Raw genomic sequence first — 14,476 nt, forward strand, 5'->3', positions numbered from 1 at the left:
AAAAACATCCAAATTCTCTCTTTTTGTTTTGTCTGCTCTTTAGGGAACAACCAACCCAGAGGGAACACTCACTGCCATGCCAGGGGCCCTGGTGCTTTTCCATTGGCCCAGGACAGACTTAGACCAACTTTTGTGTATCAGGTAAAGGACCTTGTACTTTGGCTCTTTATTTGGACCCTTTTTGTTTGTGTTTTTCTCCACGCGAGTACCTGATACTATTGCTTGGACAGCACGTGGCACAACCAGCTGTTTTTGTCCGCAACAGATTTCTAATCAAGGTTTTATTTCAGGTTAAATGATGTTTCTCACTGCAAGTGGTCTGGTGGCTTCAGGATCGATCAGGATGATTCTTTTCATATTAACATGAGGTATATGCAATTCTATCTTATGCAGTAGATTAGGAAATAAGTGAATTGCAAGGCTATCTTCCTTTTTGTTGTGTCTGTCCGTCAGTCAGTCAGTCTATCTGTCTGTAGGTTTGTCTGTTTGTGTGTTTAGCCGTCTATCTACCTGCCTGGTTGCCTGTCTGTCTGTCTGTCTGAAGGTTTGTCTGTTTGTGTGTTTAGCCGTCTATCTGCCTGGTTGCCTGTTTCCCTCTCTGTGTCTTTTGAGCTCTTGAGTTAACAGAGTACATAGTAACCTTGTGTTCACTATACGTCTATGTGTCATAAGCTACGCCTCACCTCGTAATGCATGTATTGAGATATTGGTCCAAAGTAGCTTGTACAATAACAGAAAATCATCAGCAAGCTGCTAGGAAAATGCAGGTATTACTTAGAGCATGATGATAAATTTATTATTTTTTCTGCAGGAGTTTGAATGATTGTTCGTTGTTTGTGAGAGTGGAGGTGGTGCTTAGAGGAGCAACATTTCACGTTCTGTTCACTGATGCCTCCCAGCTTCCCCCGCCGTTCAGGATTGACAACCTATCAGAGGTTTGTTTAGTGGTTACAGACCTGTGGCTTATTCGTGAAGATGATCTTCCATCAGTATGCATATTCTCCTTACTGTTCTTCATACATTTCTTAAGCTGCTGATAAGAAGAATTTGTCTAACAATTAAGAGCTTCTTTAGTTGGTGATCATTTTCTTTATTCTCGTGAACTTTACGTGTGAGCCATGGGTTGTGTTGTAAGGAGAATTTAGATGCTGGTCACTTTTAGGGGTTAAAGGGTTAAGAACAATCAAAAGTGTTCGGATATACTATCCTGTAATCAGGTTCATATGTTAGCAACAATAGTGGTAGGAAAAAGAGTCGATGAAAGGATTTTCTCTTGTTTTTCAGGTGTCAATCACTTTCTATCAGTGTGGAACTGAAGACAGAACAAGAACCATTCTTCAAGCAAAACAATCAGGTATTGTTTGAGCACTGAGACTCTTTGAAGTTGCTGGGTTCGTTACAAGAGACTTGAATTCTTAACTTGTAGGCGAGTTGAGCTATTTTTCAAGTTCGCTTGCGACGAGAGATCTCGTTCGCTTCCCGATGAGTCTTCTGTAGCTTAGTGAATTTCTCACTTGGGAGGTCCTTTGTGTAGCTCAGATTTTTTTCTCTCCCACACTCGTGACAAATAGATAACATTTTTCTTTATTGGACGACCAAACCTAAACATTGCCATCTATCCCAACCTTTCTCCCTAAGGCACCTAGAGTAAGCTTTTTCAAACTACCACTGATGGAAAGAGAGCTCTTGCACTCAATACTTTTGGATCATTAGCTAGGACTGTCTCGCACCTCAGAGAAGACCTTAAATTTTGTCTTGTTGGTGCTATTTCAGTCACATACCAGAGCGAGAGCAAATATATTTTTACATTTGTCTTAGCTAATATAAACAAATTGTCAATTGAAAATTGCACATTTGTTTTCGATTTTGCCCGTTACCGTATGCTACTTTCGAAATTGTTCGTAATCCCTATATGACTGATTTTTTTCTATTTTTATATTTCTGAATGAAGTTCCCTACTCATGGGATGAACCCACTCTGTTACCTGAGCTGTCTGTTGGGGTGATGGGAGGTGGATCTTTCACTCGCTATCGCATGAATGAGCTTGGAGGAAGCGACCGGCTCTACTATTACAACCCCATATACGTCGTACTTACACATACATTTTCCAGGTAAAGTTCAGTTTAGGTTAGTTCATTTAAGTTTTTCAGTGTTCTGTCGGTGTGGAAAAAAAGAAGACGCTTTGCCTCTCTACTGCTTTTTCATTCTGGCAGTGTCATGTCATGCATAGCTCCCTCCTTCGTGCTCAAGGTAGTTGCAAGGTAGTTTTCAATCTGAAGTGAGAGTCGCTATGCGTTTAAGTTAAGTTTACTGGTTGTTTTATTTAATAGTTATCAGTGCTTTGGATATTCAGGCATCAGGAACTTTGCAAATTGATGAAACAGTGATAAAAATTATGGCATTTCAAGATAAAAATTCTAGTGACTGTTGGATCATTGTGTCAACGATATTCTTTACATGCAAACTCAGCAATGAACTAATTAACACTCATCAACCCTTTAAAACTCGTGGGTGCCAAGCAGAATTCCTCCTTACAAAATAAATACAATATCAAGGAGAAAAGTGTTGAGAATAAATAACAGTATTGATTAAGGGATTATTAGTTGATTCAGTGCCAAATTCTCTGAAGCAACATTTTGAGAACTGTATGACAGGCAGTAAGGAGAACTGATAAAGGGAACTTGGAAGGAGAAGGGTTAAGAAGTGCCCTGGTAAAACTCTCTTCCGACAAGGATTCATTTAATTTTCATTCTTATTCTCCTTTGTGAAATGATCTTTCAGTGCTGATGGACACATGTGTGGCTCAGTTCACCTCCAACCTGCTTTAGCTGCAGATGAATCGTCTCTTGATATGAGGGAGCTTGTTTTAGATGTACCTCAGGGATCAGCGGTGTTGCTCAGAAGAAAGGTACGAATAAGAAAAGAAAAAAAAAAAAAGATAAAGACAAAACTTTTTTGCCCCTACTAAAATGGCGTCAGCGCGTAGGCCACTTTGAGAATTAAACTGAAAGATATCTTTGTAATTTTACCAAGCGTGGCGGTGGAGGGCTGAGGATAGACAGAAAAAAACCGATGGTGCTTATGACTCGTCGCCTTTGATATGATTAAAAATAGATGGTAGAACGTGTGTTGGAATTGTCTGGATGATTTTTGTGCTTATCACGCTTGAGAGTAAAAGAACTGACACAGGCTGCCTATTCTAACGGCGTTTTGCTCGTCTCAGGAACCTCTCAAAAGATCCCAACTTTGGCGACTGACTGGCGAGGGTCAATTACGTCATGAAGGCTCCTCCACTCCTTCTGTGAAGCCGTCTTCGTCTAAAGGAGGATTAGTCCTGGATATTGACAGCTTGGCTCCACCCACTTGTGGCAAGTACGTGCGACTCGTGTTGAGTAAATATAACCAAAGGCGGCTGCATTCACAGACGTGGTCCTTCACAGAGGTAACGGGAACACTTTAACTGAGGTCGCAAATTAATGTCTGCTAAGCTACGAAAGAGTTACTCAATGATCTGCCACATAAAAATCGTTCAATTGATACCATATACTTCGACAAGCAATTTTTTGAATTTTATCAGCAGTCTAATGCCCTTCGCCTTAAAGTTCTACGGTTTCTTTAAGTCGTAAATGCGCTTGTTATCATAATTCTTCACCTCGTTTTTGATGGGAGACTTCTCTTAGTTTAACACAAAGAATAAAGAGTGTAATTTGGAAGGGTTTTTTCTCATCCCTCGTTGTCACTTCTAATCTTCATTTGAATCTTGTTCTTGTTGTTGTTAGGATAATCGCATGAAATGTGATCTTCCTGGACTTTATGTACAGCCAAGAGGTGGCGTTAAAGGATTAAGAGATGGTAAGAAAATTAGGCAAATGCTGTATAATGTTCATAAACCTTCAATACTGCTTGAACAGCTTAAACATACTGCAGGCGGAGTTATTAATTTGAAGACGGGGACCGTATTGGAGAGGTGCGAGGGCTCCTTGAAATGTCGTACAAAACCAAAATATTAGTAATTTTTCTTCATCTCAGCTGTCGCCCAGGTTAAATGAATACCGGATTTAGCACACATCTCTTTAAGGAAATTCAGAGGTAGATCATCGGATTGCGAAATCGTAGGTCCGGGATTCGATCCCTCGTGGGAGCGCTATACTTTCTCTTGGTCCCGCACTCGTCACCAAAAGAGTGACAATTTTCTTGAAATAGCGATGTATTTGTTTTTCTAGGTGTAGATGCAGTGCTTGGTCCTGCCAACATTACTAAAAATGATCAGATTCCTATCGAACAGTGCATCAGCACGTGTAAACTAAGGCCTGGCTCAGGCTGCCTTGGAGTAAAGGTTCTAGCAGATGGTCCAACACGAGTGTTGCAGATCACTGACTGTTTACAGCAGGTGAGACCTGTTAGGAAACGTACCTTTTAAACTGTCAGTGAGCGAAAGGTCCACTTTAAAAGCGTGAAATTCAGGAAATCTTCATCAGAGGCATTGAAAACTAACAAGTCGTACTGGAGCATCTTGCCTCTGGTGACGCATAACTAATCGGTCTCATTTCTTGATTGAATACCAACCCATTTTTGCCAAAAGACAGTTTGTAGAAGCTCGTAGTCTTATTTGAAAACTTGTCAAGTATTCTTGTGCTAGGAACATGACCCTTTTACAGGCTGTCGTAATTTGCGTGAGTTAGGGGTATATCTGAGCTTTTAATGAGTGGGTTGAAAACCTGCAAACCCGGCGCTTTCAACGCATTCGCCTCCGTTAGAACGAGGGCTCGTTAACGCTGTGCTGATTGCGTCAATGAAAATTGCAGCTGAACTCGAAGCTGCAAATAGAAAGAGTCTTTGGCAGCTGCCGTGTCTTAAAGCTGAAAAAATAGTTGAATTTGAGAAAGCGGCTGATGTTTTCACCAACGTTTGATCGGATGTTCCGTCGTCAGTTAAATTCCGAGGATACTTTCTGTGCTCGCGATGAGAAGCCTTGTAAATGGAAAACTGAAAGCCGATCGTTCGTCTCATAGATATAGTGGGAAGAAATTGTTTTATTAACTTTTGCAGTGTGTCTACTTTGATTTCGAAACTGATGTGAAATATTTTGAATGCGATATTTGATTAGTCTGAAGACGAAGCCGAGAAGGAATGGATGCTAGTCGAACGGAAAGGCGGTTTGAGGCAACCAACTGTGAGTAGCCTGGGTAATGAGGGGGATTGCTCAGCTCTTGAAGTACACATTCGCTTAGCTGGAGGGATTGGTGTGTCTGTCATTAACTCTGTGCCAGAGGAACTGGTGTTCATAAATCTGGAACAAATCGAGGTAATTTACGACTGCACAATAATACTTTTTAGTTTTTCGACTGCACAATAGAATTCACTATTGCACAATTTCGTTACTTCGTTAACTTTACTCGTTACTTTTGAATGGTTACGTTCAGTTTAAGAAAACAAATCATCTGAATTGAATGCGTAATTTTACTAACGACAGTTGTATATTACTGATAGTCTTCTGTGTATTGTTATCGTCAGATTTAGCTCAAATCCAGATTAATTTTAATCAAACCTACCAAATCAAGATTACTTCTATTTGTCAACCATTAACGCTCGAACTCCGAGCGGCATTGGGAGCTATAATCTGAAGTTTGGCTGGAACATTTAGAAATTAAAAAAACACCGAGCAAGTGCATTATTTAAGAAAAAGGCCGTCAAATCACGTTGTTCAATCGATCGATCGCGTCCATAATTTTCGTCTTCAGGTGGACTACTTAAGAAGCTCAAAGCTGGAAACACTCGAAGGCAGTATTGGACGTATTCAGGTGTGTGTTGTATGTATCGCACATCGAAATAATACCCTATCCAAACTTAAAATCGTTATTACGGGAATATATGCGGTACCTTTTTATAGCAATCTGTCATTACTTGCTTTTGAGTCGTGGCAATGCTTAAACCTGCGCATTTTCCACTTTTGCGGCAAAGGATCAAATAGTTATATGTTTGTTGGGAGAGTTACCCAGTGTACCTGTATTGTGTCACATGCAAGTTTCTTGTTCTGTAAAATGGAGTGCGCTGGAAGGCGGGGAAAACAGTGAAATAATATATAAATTGAAATACCAGTGTTAATAGTTCAAAAACCAGAAGGGTTGAGAAAGTTAGGCGGACAAAAAATCAATTTAAACATAAGAGAGTTGAAATCTTTAACATGCTGGTTGAGATGCAAACCATTTGGCTTTTCTCATGCATAGACTGAGACTCGAATTAAGGGTTTCGTTATTCTTTGCCTCGCGCAGAATGAATGTATTCTTTATTTACACGACGACAGAGCTCAAAATAGACCATATTTGTAATTTATTTTATTAAAATCACTTAATCTTTCATCCATACCATCCATTTCATTTAAAGATTGACAATCAAGTGTTCGCCAGTCAGCTTCCAGTTCTTCTCTTCCCTTCCTTCCCTGAAAAAGGCTCTAAAGAAGAGACCATGTCAAAACAGCCTTCACTCCGTGTATCAGCATCCAAAGAACCCAGCAGACTTCCAAATGTGGAAATATTCAAGGTCAGTAATTCAAGGATAAAGTGATTGTGAGGACGAAATAGAGTTCCACTGGTGCGTCAGTTTCTGTCTCTGCAAAGTGTTTTTGCTATAATTAAAAAATTTAAGCAACATTCAGCCGTGCACCTCTGTGTGAAAGCAAATATTTTACTTGTTTAATAATGAGTACAATCGTTTACAATTTTGATGCATGTTTCAGTGTGACATGAATCTGCGTCAGGTGCACTGATTGGCTGCAAAACCGATTGAACTATCAGTGAATTAATCTAATTAATTTTGTATTTATTTATTTATTTGGTTGATTACTGCTACGTAATCATTGCAGACACTGGATATATCACTGCGTAAGATGACTCTTCAGATCGAGGAATTGTTGCTGTTAAAGCTTCTGCAGTTCTTTGGATATGTACAGCAAGATGATGACATTGTTGGTGCAAACCAGGGGGAAGACGAGTGTCTTTATGCCACACAAAGGTTTCCAAGCATTTGCGTTGAGTTTTATTCATTGAAGCCGCTAAGCTACTATACGTGTTTTTGTTTTACAAACGTAACTGTTATTTTTGAATCACGAATTGATTAAGCAATTTAATCTGGTACGAGGATTCTCTCGAGTCTTTGAAATTACCCAATATGGATAATTTGTAACCACACTCACGAACACATTTTTTTTGGGACACTTGCGCCTCCCAGCTCCTCTCGTGTTGGTTTCCAAGATACATTAAACATAGTGGGAATTTACAGCATTGAAAGGGGAAGAGAGGTAGGGGAACATCGCAAGTTGTGTTCCAAAGCGGTGTCTTAACTTATTAGATCTGAAAGTGTAGGTCGGGTCGTTACTAAACAAAGTGTTGAAAGTGAATTTTGCATCGGTAGGCCGACATTGCCAAGTTCATCTGGTTCCTTAAAGAGGTATTACTTTGAGCATCTTCAGCTAAACTCCACCCAAATAAAGCTGTCTGTATCCAGTGCTGGAAGGCTTCCTGAGGATCTTCAGAGCCTGAAAAGTAGTCTGGGGCTGATGCTGGTGAACTTAGAGGATGCTACAGTTGACTTAGGTTGGTGTGCATGTACCTACAAAGGAAACTAATCTTCTGTTCGGTTTAATTTTTTCAAGGTGAATTGTACTTTACACCCTAACAGCAGTATTCATATTCTCCACATTGATCTCTGTACATTTCTTGCGGTAATGACAAGGATGATTTTTTTGACAATCGGGAGCTTCTTAAATTAGAGATCATTTCCTTTGTTCTCTTGACATTTATACTAGATCCAAGGTTGATACTGTAATGAGATATTAGATGCCAATCACTCTTTGGGGTTAGGGGTTAAACAGTTTGCCAATGATAAACGACTTTTTGGCTTTGGCTCCATTTTGCATAAGGAGAATAATTGTTTTAGTAATGATATCCAAGCTATTATCATGAACACTGAATTCTTTCTTCTGCATGAGTATTGTAATCTCCAGAGTACTTTACTGCTCTACCATAGGGCCCACCGGCATTGTAGACCTAATTATTACTGTTTGATTTTAGAAACTTTTTCTCGGTCTCATCCGTTTGACACCCTGTCTTCTCATCTGGACTCCATCGGCAAACATTATACTGATGTAGGTATTGCAAACGGTCCAGTCTTTCTTGTAAATTTCGTTGAGCGACTTTGCTGAATCAACTCGTTATGTTGATGTGTTTTTCCCGAATGATTTTCTCATTATTCATACCCGGCGTTGTGACTAGCATGTATTTGTTACGAGTTCGATGTTTTGGTGAAGGCGACATAACAGCGACATTACATCCTGACTTACAACAATATGAATCATGAATGAATCCCAGGACGTAGTATGACGTATGTCAGCAAAACAAAAGGGACCTGGACCATAGAATAACGAAACTACAGCTTAAGGGATTACAAATATTTCGCTCAAAATACTAAGAAACAAACACAACAGCACAAATTAGAAGAACCGGCGCAATTTTACGTAACAGTATCTAACTACCATTCTGAATATGAACTGCTTGTGCGTACTCAAACAGAATTAAATTTCTGGTGTAGATTTTTTAAGGCGAGAAACCCGTCTACCTAGTTAAAAATTTTAAAATTCATATTTAGAGATGTTGGCAAGATTTAAGCATTGAGACATCGTGAGAGTTCTGCGGGCTGCTTCCTAAAAGTGTCGTCGAGAAGAGAAAAAAAGAGGATAGAAATGCTGATGAATCATTTGTTTTTGTGTCTCTTTTGATTACCTGTAGGAAGTCCTCAGTCAGAAAATAGCTATCGTGGGTTCAGTCAATATGCTCGGTAATCCCATGGGACTACTTAATGATGTGTCATCTGGCCTGGAGGGACTGGTCAGGAGAGGCAATGTCGGAGGGTTATTTATAAACGTGGCTCACGGAGTCTCTGACTCGGCAGCCAAGGTAAATACGACCAGCCGTCAAGAGGTTACGCTGTGTCGTTACATACACCTATATATCCCCATCTTCGGGAACCCCTTCAGAATTAGCCGCCATTAGCTTTGTACGGTTATTTTTTGTTCCTTTTTATGTGAGATAACCATCCTTCTATGTAGCACCCGTATTGAGAATTGGAAAGCATTTGGGAATTTTATCGGCTTTATTTCCACGGTTGCGAAAAATTTGAATTATGAACATGCTAAGGGTTACATTGAAAAGCCTCGTTCCTCCGCAGACACGTTACGCTTGATCGAGATATGACAATAACAATACTTTGAAACCACAGATACTTTAAAAGATACCATTTTTTAAGCTAACTGAATCGATAGAATAACAAAGCTATACTGTCCCTGAAAATGACACTTCGCAGTTGCTTTTCTGTATCCTGTGGAGATTGTGTTTTTTTTCACCTCTTGTCGTGACAAGGTTCCTCTAAAGTAAAAGTTAAGTTGTCCTTCATGCGCTTTTCAAGATGTAAACTGATTTTGTGTTTCTGCAGCTCACTGGTTCTCTGTCTGATGGTTTGTGGAACGCTTCCATGGACAGTAAATTCCAGGAGAGCCGTGACGCAATGCGGGCCGAGAGGTTTAGCAGCTCCAAAGATCACTTTGTAGCTGGCGTAAAGGGCCTGGGGATGGGTATTGTTGGTGGACTTACAAGTATTGTAACACAGCCAATAGAGGGAGCACATAACGCAGGACTCTCAGTAAGTTTACCTACACTTCTGGTCGTATGTTGCTCCGTCATTAAACAATTTGGACCCAAAGTTCAGTACTTATACGTAGAGGAGGACTCGTGCTATTTGTAATTCTTTATGGAGAGGAAGGGGAAGATGAAACGTTTAGAACGGTGAAACACATGACTTAAGGACGAGGAAACAACCGAGGCGGTAGCTTCGGGAGGATGAATTTCGTTGTTAGAAGATTTTGCTTGACATTCTGTCCTTTTCGTCGATTGCTCAATCAACAAATGGCCAGTGTGTGAAGTGTTACCACGCTTTTACTCAAGATACAATGTAATTTCTGCCATTTTCAGCAAATTCGTGTAAATTTATTGTTTTGCATTATCTGCTCCAGGTTAAATTATTTCAGTGTAGAGGCTTTTTCGTATAACCTCTTCATTGCAACATACACTTAATCGATGAAAACGGATACGAATTGATTTCTATGTTCAAGTATGTCGCTAATCCTTCACGTGGTGTTCCGTTGGTGGTTTGGTAAATGAGCGACTAGCGATTAATCATTGTGTCGACTTACACATGCAGTGCTGTGAGATTTTTTTATATTCCATTTTAGCGAATGCAAGTAGTTTTCAGGTATGGACTTTGAATGATGAATAAATCTTAGCCTTTTGTTTTCTTAGGGTTTTATATCTGGTATTGGTAAAGGCATTGTCGGAACAGTTACCAAACCAACCGCTGGAGTTCTGGACTTTGCATCTGGTGCTGCAGCAGCCGTCCGAGGACAAGCGACGCGTAGCTCCAGATATTTCCCGCCAAAACAAGCGCGCTTACGTAGGAATTGTTTTGGACCAAGTGGTGCTATCCCACGGTTCTCCAGGACGCACGCTGAAGGCCAAGAAATCATGTTGAAATTAAATGAAGGCAACTTCAACGAAAAGTAAGGAGTTTTCATTGACTTAACAGATTGAAAAAGGTCAAGTTTGAAAGTTGATTTGTTCTAATGTCGTAAATTGCGAAGTTCTATACGAGGTTAACTGCAGCTGTTTTAGAATTAAATGTCTTTCAATCCTATATTTGTCTCCACCTTCGAAACCTAGAAACTTAGATAAAGATTTAAAACCAGAAATGACTTTTTGGAAACTGAGGTAACTTAGCGGGTCTTGTTTCCTCAGGTTTGTGTTATCGGAGTCTGTTAGACGCGATAAGGAAGACCGCCTTAAAGCTATTGTCAGTACAGAGGCAGTGTACTTTGTGCGAGCCCGTGGGATCCCCTCACCGGAGGCTATTGTTCTTCTAGTGCGGTTTTCCGACCTTTTTGTTTGCCAACCTATTGCGAGTGGTAAGTAATTCTCGAAGTGGAAATGGTAGGTGGGGTAGGAGGGAAAGGGACTCGAGCAACTCGTATCAAGCAGTGGAAAGGTTATCAGTTATCTTAATGGTCGCTATTGGCGTTTGACGTTATTGCATTTAAGATTTGTTTACGTGAGGTCTGAAAGAAGAGTAGGCATGGCCTAAAGGTTTAGAGTGCTGGATTTGGAAGTCTGGAAGTCGCATTTCGAAATGTTTTACTCTGATACTCGATAGGCCCTTCCCGTATTCTAAAGGGCTTCGCTTTCAAAACGAGGTCAAGTGAAACGCTGGTCTTGTGATTATTAGTTTTGTTTGCATGATGAAAACGGTTGATTTTCATTACAGAAAGTTTTTTTATATCATTTTCATCTCGGGAATAGATTTGTTCTTCGTTAATGTCGAGTTCAGATCATCGATGTTTTGTGAATGACCAACTGGTTTGCCTCCTATTAGTCGAGATTTTAAACTATTGAGGTTACATCTCATTTCTCTAGGTATCTGCAATGCCTCACCGTGCATAGGGATACCGAAAACATCGAGATTTAATTAAAGTTTTCCTTTCACATTATTTGGGTTAATGTAACAATTCTTTTGTAAGATTCGTGTAGCTGATGAGTTAACAACACCAACCGCAGTAACACTTGTCAAACGCGAATTTTTACCTCTGAAATTTCTTTGACTCTAAGCCAAAGACTGTGTCTGAAATTTTCATTTTTAGACGGTAAGGATTACATCGAGCTTGTCATGAAGGCGGATAATAGCAGTATGCCAACACCATCCAAGAACCCCAGCAAAAGACCAAGAGTTAGATGTGATGATAATGTTATCTCTCAGAAGGTTTGTAAAATTTGAATTTACATCGATTCGCGCCACCACAAATTCCTCCGGGGAAGGGGCAGGGGGTTTTGTCCATAAAGGGGTTCGTAGGTCACTTTTAAGTACATCTTTGCAATTCAAGTTGTGCGCGCTTCTCTGAAGTTCGTAAGTCGCGCACCTCAGACATCTTCTTCAGCCACTTCACTTTGCCTAATTCATCAAGAACTGTCTGAAAAAACACGGTAAATAATCATGTACTTCATTACATTTTAACTACATTATGAATATCTCACCACAAATTCTTACTCATCGCTGTTTACTTGAATAAGCTGAAAATTATATTCAGTTACCCTTTTGTGTCCAAACGTAAGCTCCTTTACAATTAGTAAAAATTTTCGTTATTTGTCGATTTAATCAGGTGGCTCAGAAGATCAACTATGCAAAGAACCTCTACGATGAGGTACAGCAAACTGTGAAATTGGAACTCAAGGAACCGACTTCCCCAGTATAACCAATGGCTGACTATGAAACGGTTTATAGAAGAGATGTTTGTTGACTACAGTGGCTCAATGTATTGAGAAGTTGACAGAGATTCAGGTGCAAACAGCTGGGCTCGACCGGTTGAAGACCAAGTAGAAAGAAGGTATTAACTGATTAGCTTAAGTCGATCACGACAGTCAAATTTATCTGACCAAGAAAAACGTAGTTATTCATCACGCTCAGAAAAAAGTATGGCCCCAGTGATAACGCTTGGAAGAGTTTTTACTTGTTGATGTTATATTTCTAAATCCAATAGTGAGTGTCAACCTTTTAACTTCCGGCGTTGATAGGAATGTATTATCAACGTATTATCACACAAACCAGGTATGAGAATATACCAACTCATCAACGAAAGAGGTGATGTCGGCACTCTACCAACCATTCGTAATTATTATACATGGAAATTTAACGTAAAGAAGAGAGAGTTACGAATCACTTCTTGGTAAAGAAAGGGTCTTAAATATTATCTTCAAAAGAGATTAAACAATCCTTAATTCAGAAGACTTTGAAGGTTATTACTTCAATGAATTAAAACGTTGGTTATTTAATTAACAAAATGAATTAAGGAATAGGAGGGGATTACTCCTCAACTTTTAAAGCAGTCTCGCGAACTGTTTTGTTTGTTCTTTTAGGCAATTTTCAATTTAATTTCGTTGTTCATGAGGCAGGGCAACTGGTTTATTTATTCACGTAATTTACCCCCACCCTCCCAACTCGCAAACGCACACAGCTTTGAATAACGTATTTACAAATTGTGCAATTTTGTTAGCAGAAATATTTTCATGTTCCGAACAAGAATGAAATCTTGTTTACCGAATTTTAGGATGTTTTATTTCAAATGTTTTGGGTAAAGAAATTCATCAACTTCAGCTGAGTATCCTCACGCGATTAGAACACGAGATATTTTGCTTATTTGACGCAAATTTGTACCAAAGAGTTTAGAATTAAAATACCCATAATCAATATTTTTCTCAGGGAATATGCATATTTGATTTATCGTGGACGTTCTCAAGATAGAAGCTGACTTCAATAGGCCATTTTACAGTTGTGTACTTAGTTGCCAAGCCTTTGATTTGGAGTGAGGCTGAAGGTGACCTTGTTGTGAGAGAGACAAGTATCTAGTTAGCATGATAACAAAGTAATTTGTATTTGAAAAGCAGCAAGGTTTGTATCATAACAAGGTCACCCTTAGCCTCGCTCCTGTTTAAAGGCTTGGCAACCAAGCACACAATGTGAAATGGACTATTGTGGAAATCTACATTTTTGAAGCAATGTATGTAGAGACGAAAAGATGTAAATTTTCATGTGGGATTTTCGAATAAAACTGCTATGATATACGTTTGCTTCGTTTCCCATCTAGTAATCGTGGAAACCGATAATGACATGTCAAAGACCCGTGATAAAACAACGCATTTCCTTTTTAAATTAGTGGATACGCCGCGATAGCATAGAAACGAGTTGTTGTGGGCACTTTGGGATATTTGCTAATTGGCGTGGACTCTTCGTAATTAGTCGGCTTCGAACTCGAGATCTGTCCTTCCGAAGAAGTCAGAAATCCTGGTGCCATTGTGATGGCATCGATCGTTGCGATGTGTATTGTCTCTACAAGGCTGTTTCGACATTTACTAAACTGAAATGGACTTCGAATGTTTCAGATTAGTGCTATGATCAACTAAAAGACAAAATTTCAAGGGTCTTCGAATCGTCCACGCACCAAACATAGCGAGAGGCAGCGAGAATCACGAAGAGTTTGAGTGACAGAGCAAGCTGTTAACATGGAAATTTCCACGGAAACATGTACCCATGACTTAAAAGAAAATTGTTAACTTACTGCATTGTTTCTTTCGTTTCAGGGTTTTTTCCGGACGTTTCGGCAGCTACGCCAATTTCGATGTTTTCGTTGTGGTCCTGTCGTTTCGTTTTGTTGATTTTCTATGCAAAGGTGACTGTTTTGATGGAAAGAATGAAATATGATCGGTTTCTACAAGTCGTTGCCGAGCACGTAACCATAATCTGGCCGGTGTTATTTGATCACTTGACGATCTTTTTCGCTCAAAACACACGACGACTTCCTATTTTAAGCAATGTCTTTCCGATTAAT

At 39.6% G+C, this 14,476-nt stretch overlaps 1 protein-coding gene across 1 annotated transcript in view; it reads left to right on the plus strand.

The window, feature by feature from the left end:
* Window positions 1-13,712, plus strand: part of LOC131793806 (intermembrane lipid transfer protein VPS13D) — a 63,094-nt gene extending 49,382 nt beyond the window's left edge. Inside the window, 21 exon segments of the mRNA XM_066171669.1 lie at window positions 44-141; window positions 291-368; window positions 812-935; window positions 1,285-1,354; window positions 1,952-2,111; window positions 2,782-2,908; window positions 3,224-3,442; window positions 3,780-3,852; window positions 4,224-4,390; window positions 5,108-5,305; window positions 5,742-5,801; window positions 6,385-6,540; window positions 6,863-7,011; window positions 7,411-7,592; window positions 8,070-8,143; window positions 8,784-8,951; window positions 9,487-9,693; window positions 10,350-10,606; window positions 10,842-11,008; window positions 11,738-11,856; window positions 12,254-13,712. Coding sequence (XP_066027766.1) covers window positions 44-141; window positions 291-368; window positions 812-935; window positions 1,285-1,354; window positions 1,952-2,111; window positions 2,782-2,908; window positions 3,224-3,442; window positions 3,780-3,852; window positions 4,224-4,390; window positions 5,108-5,305; window positions 5,742-5,801; window positions 6,385-6,540; window positions 6,863-7,011; window positions 7,411-7,592; window positions 8,070-8,143; window positions 8,784-8,951; window positions 9,487-9,693; window positions 10,350-10,606; window positions 10,842-11,008; window positions 11,738-11,856; window positions 12,254-12,346 — 2,946 coding nt within the window. The 3' untranslated portion in view covers window positions 12,347-13,712.
* Window positions 13,713-14,476: the final 764 nt, after the last annotated feature.

Source organism: Pocillopora verrucosa, chromosome 9 (genome assembly GCF_036669915.1).
Source record: "Pocillopora verrucosa isolate sample1 chromosome 9, ASM3666991v2, whole genome shotgun sequence".
NCBI lineage: Eukaryota > Metazoa > Cnidaria > Anthozoa > Scleractinia > Pocilloporidae > Pocillopora > Pocillopora verrucosa.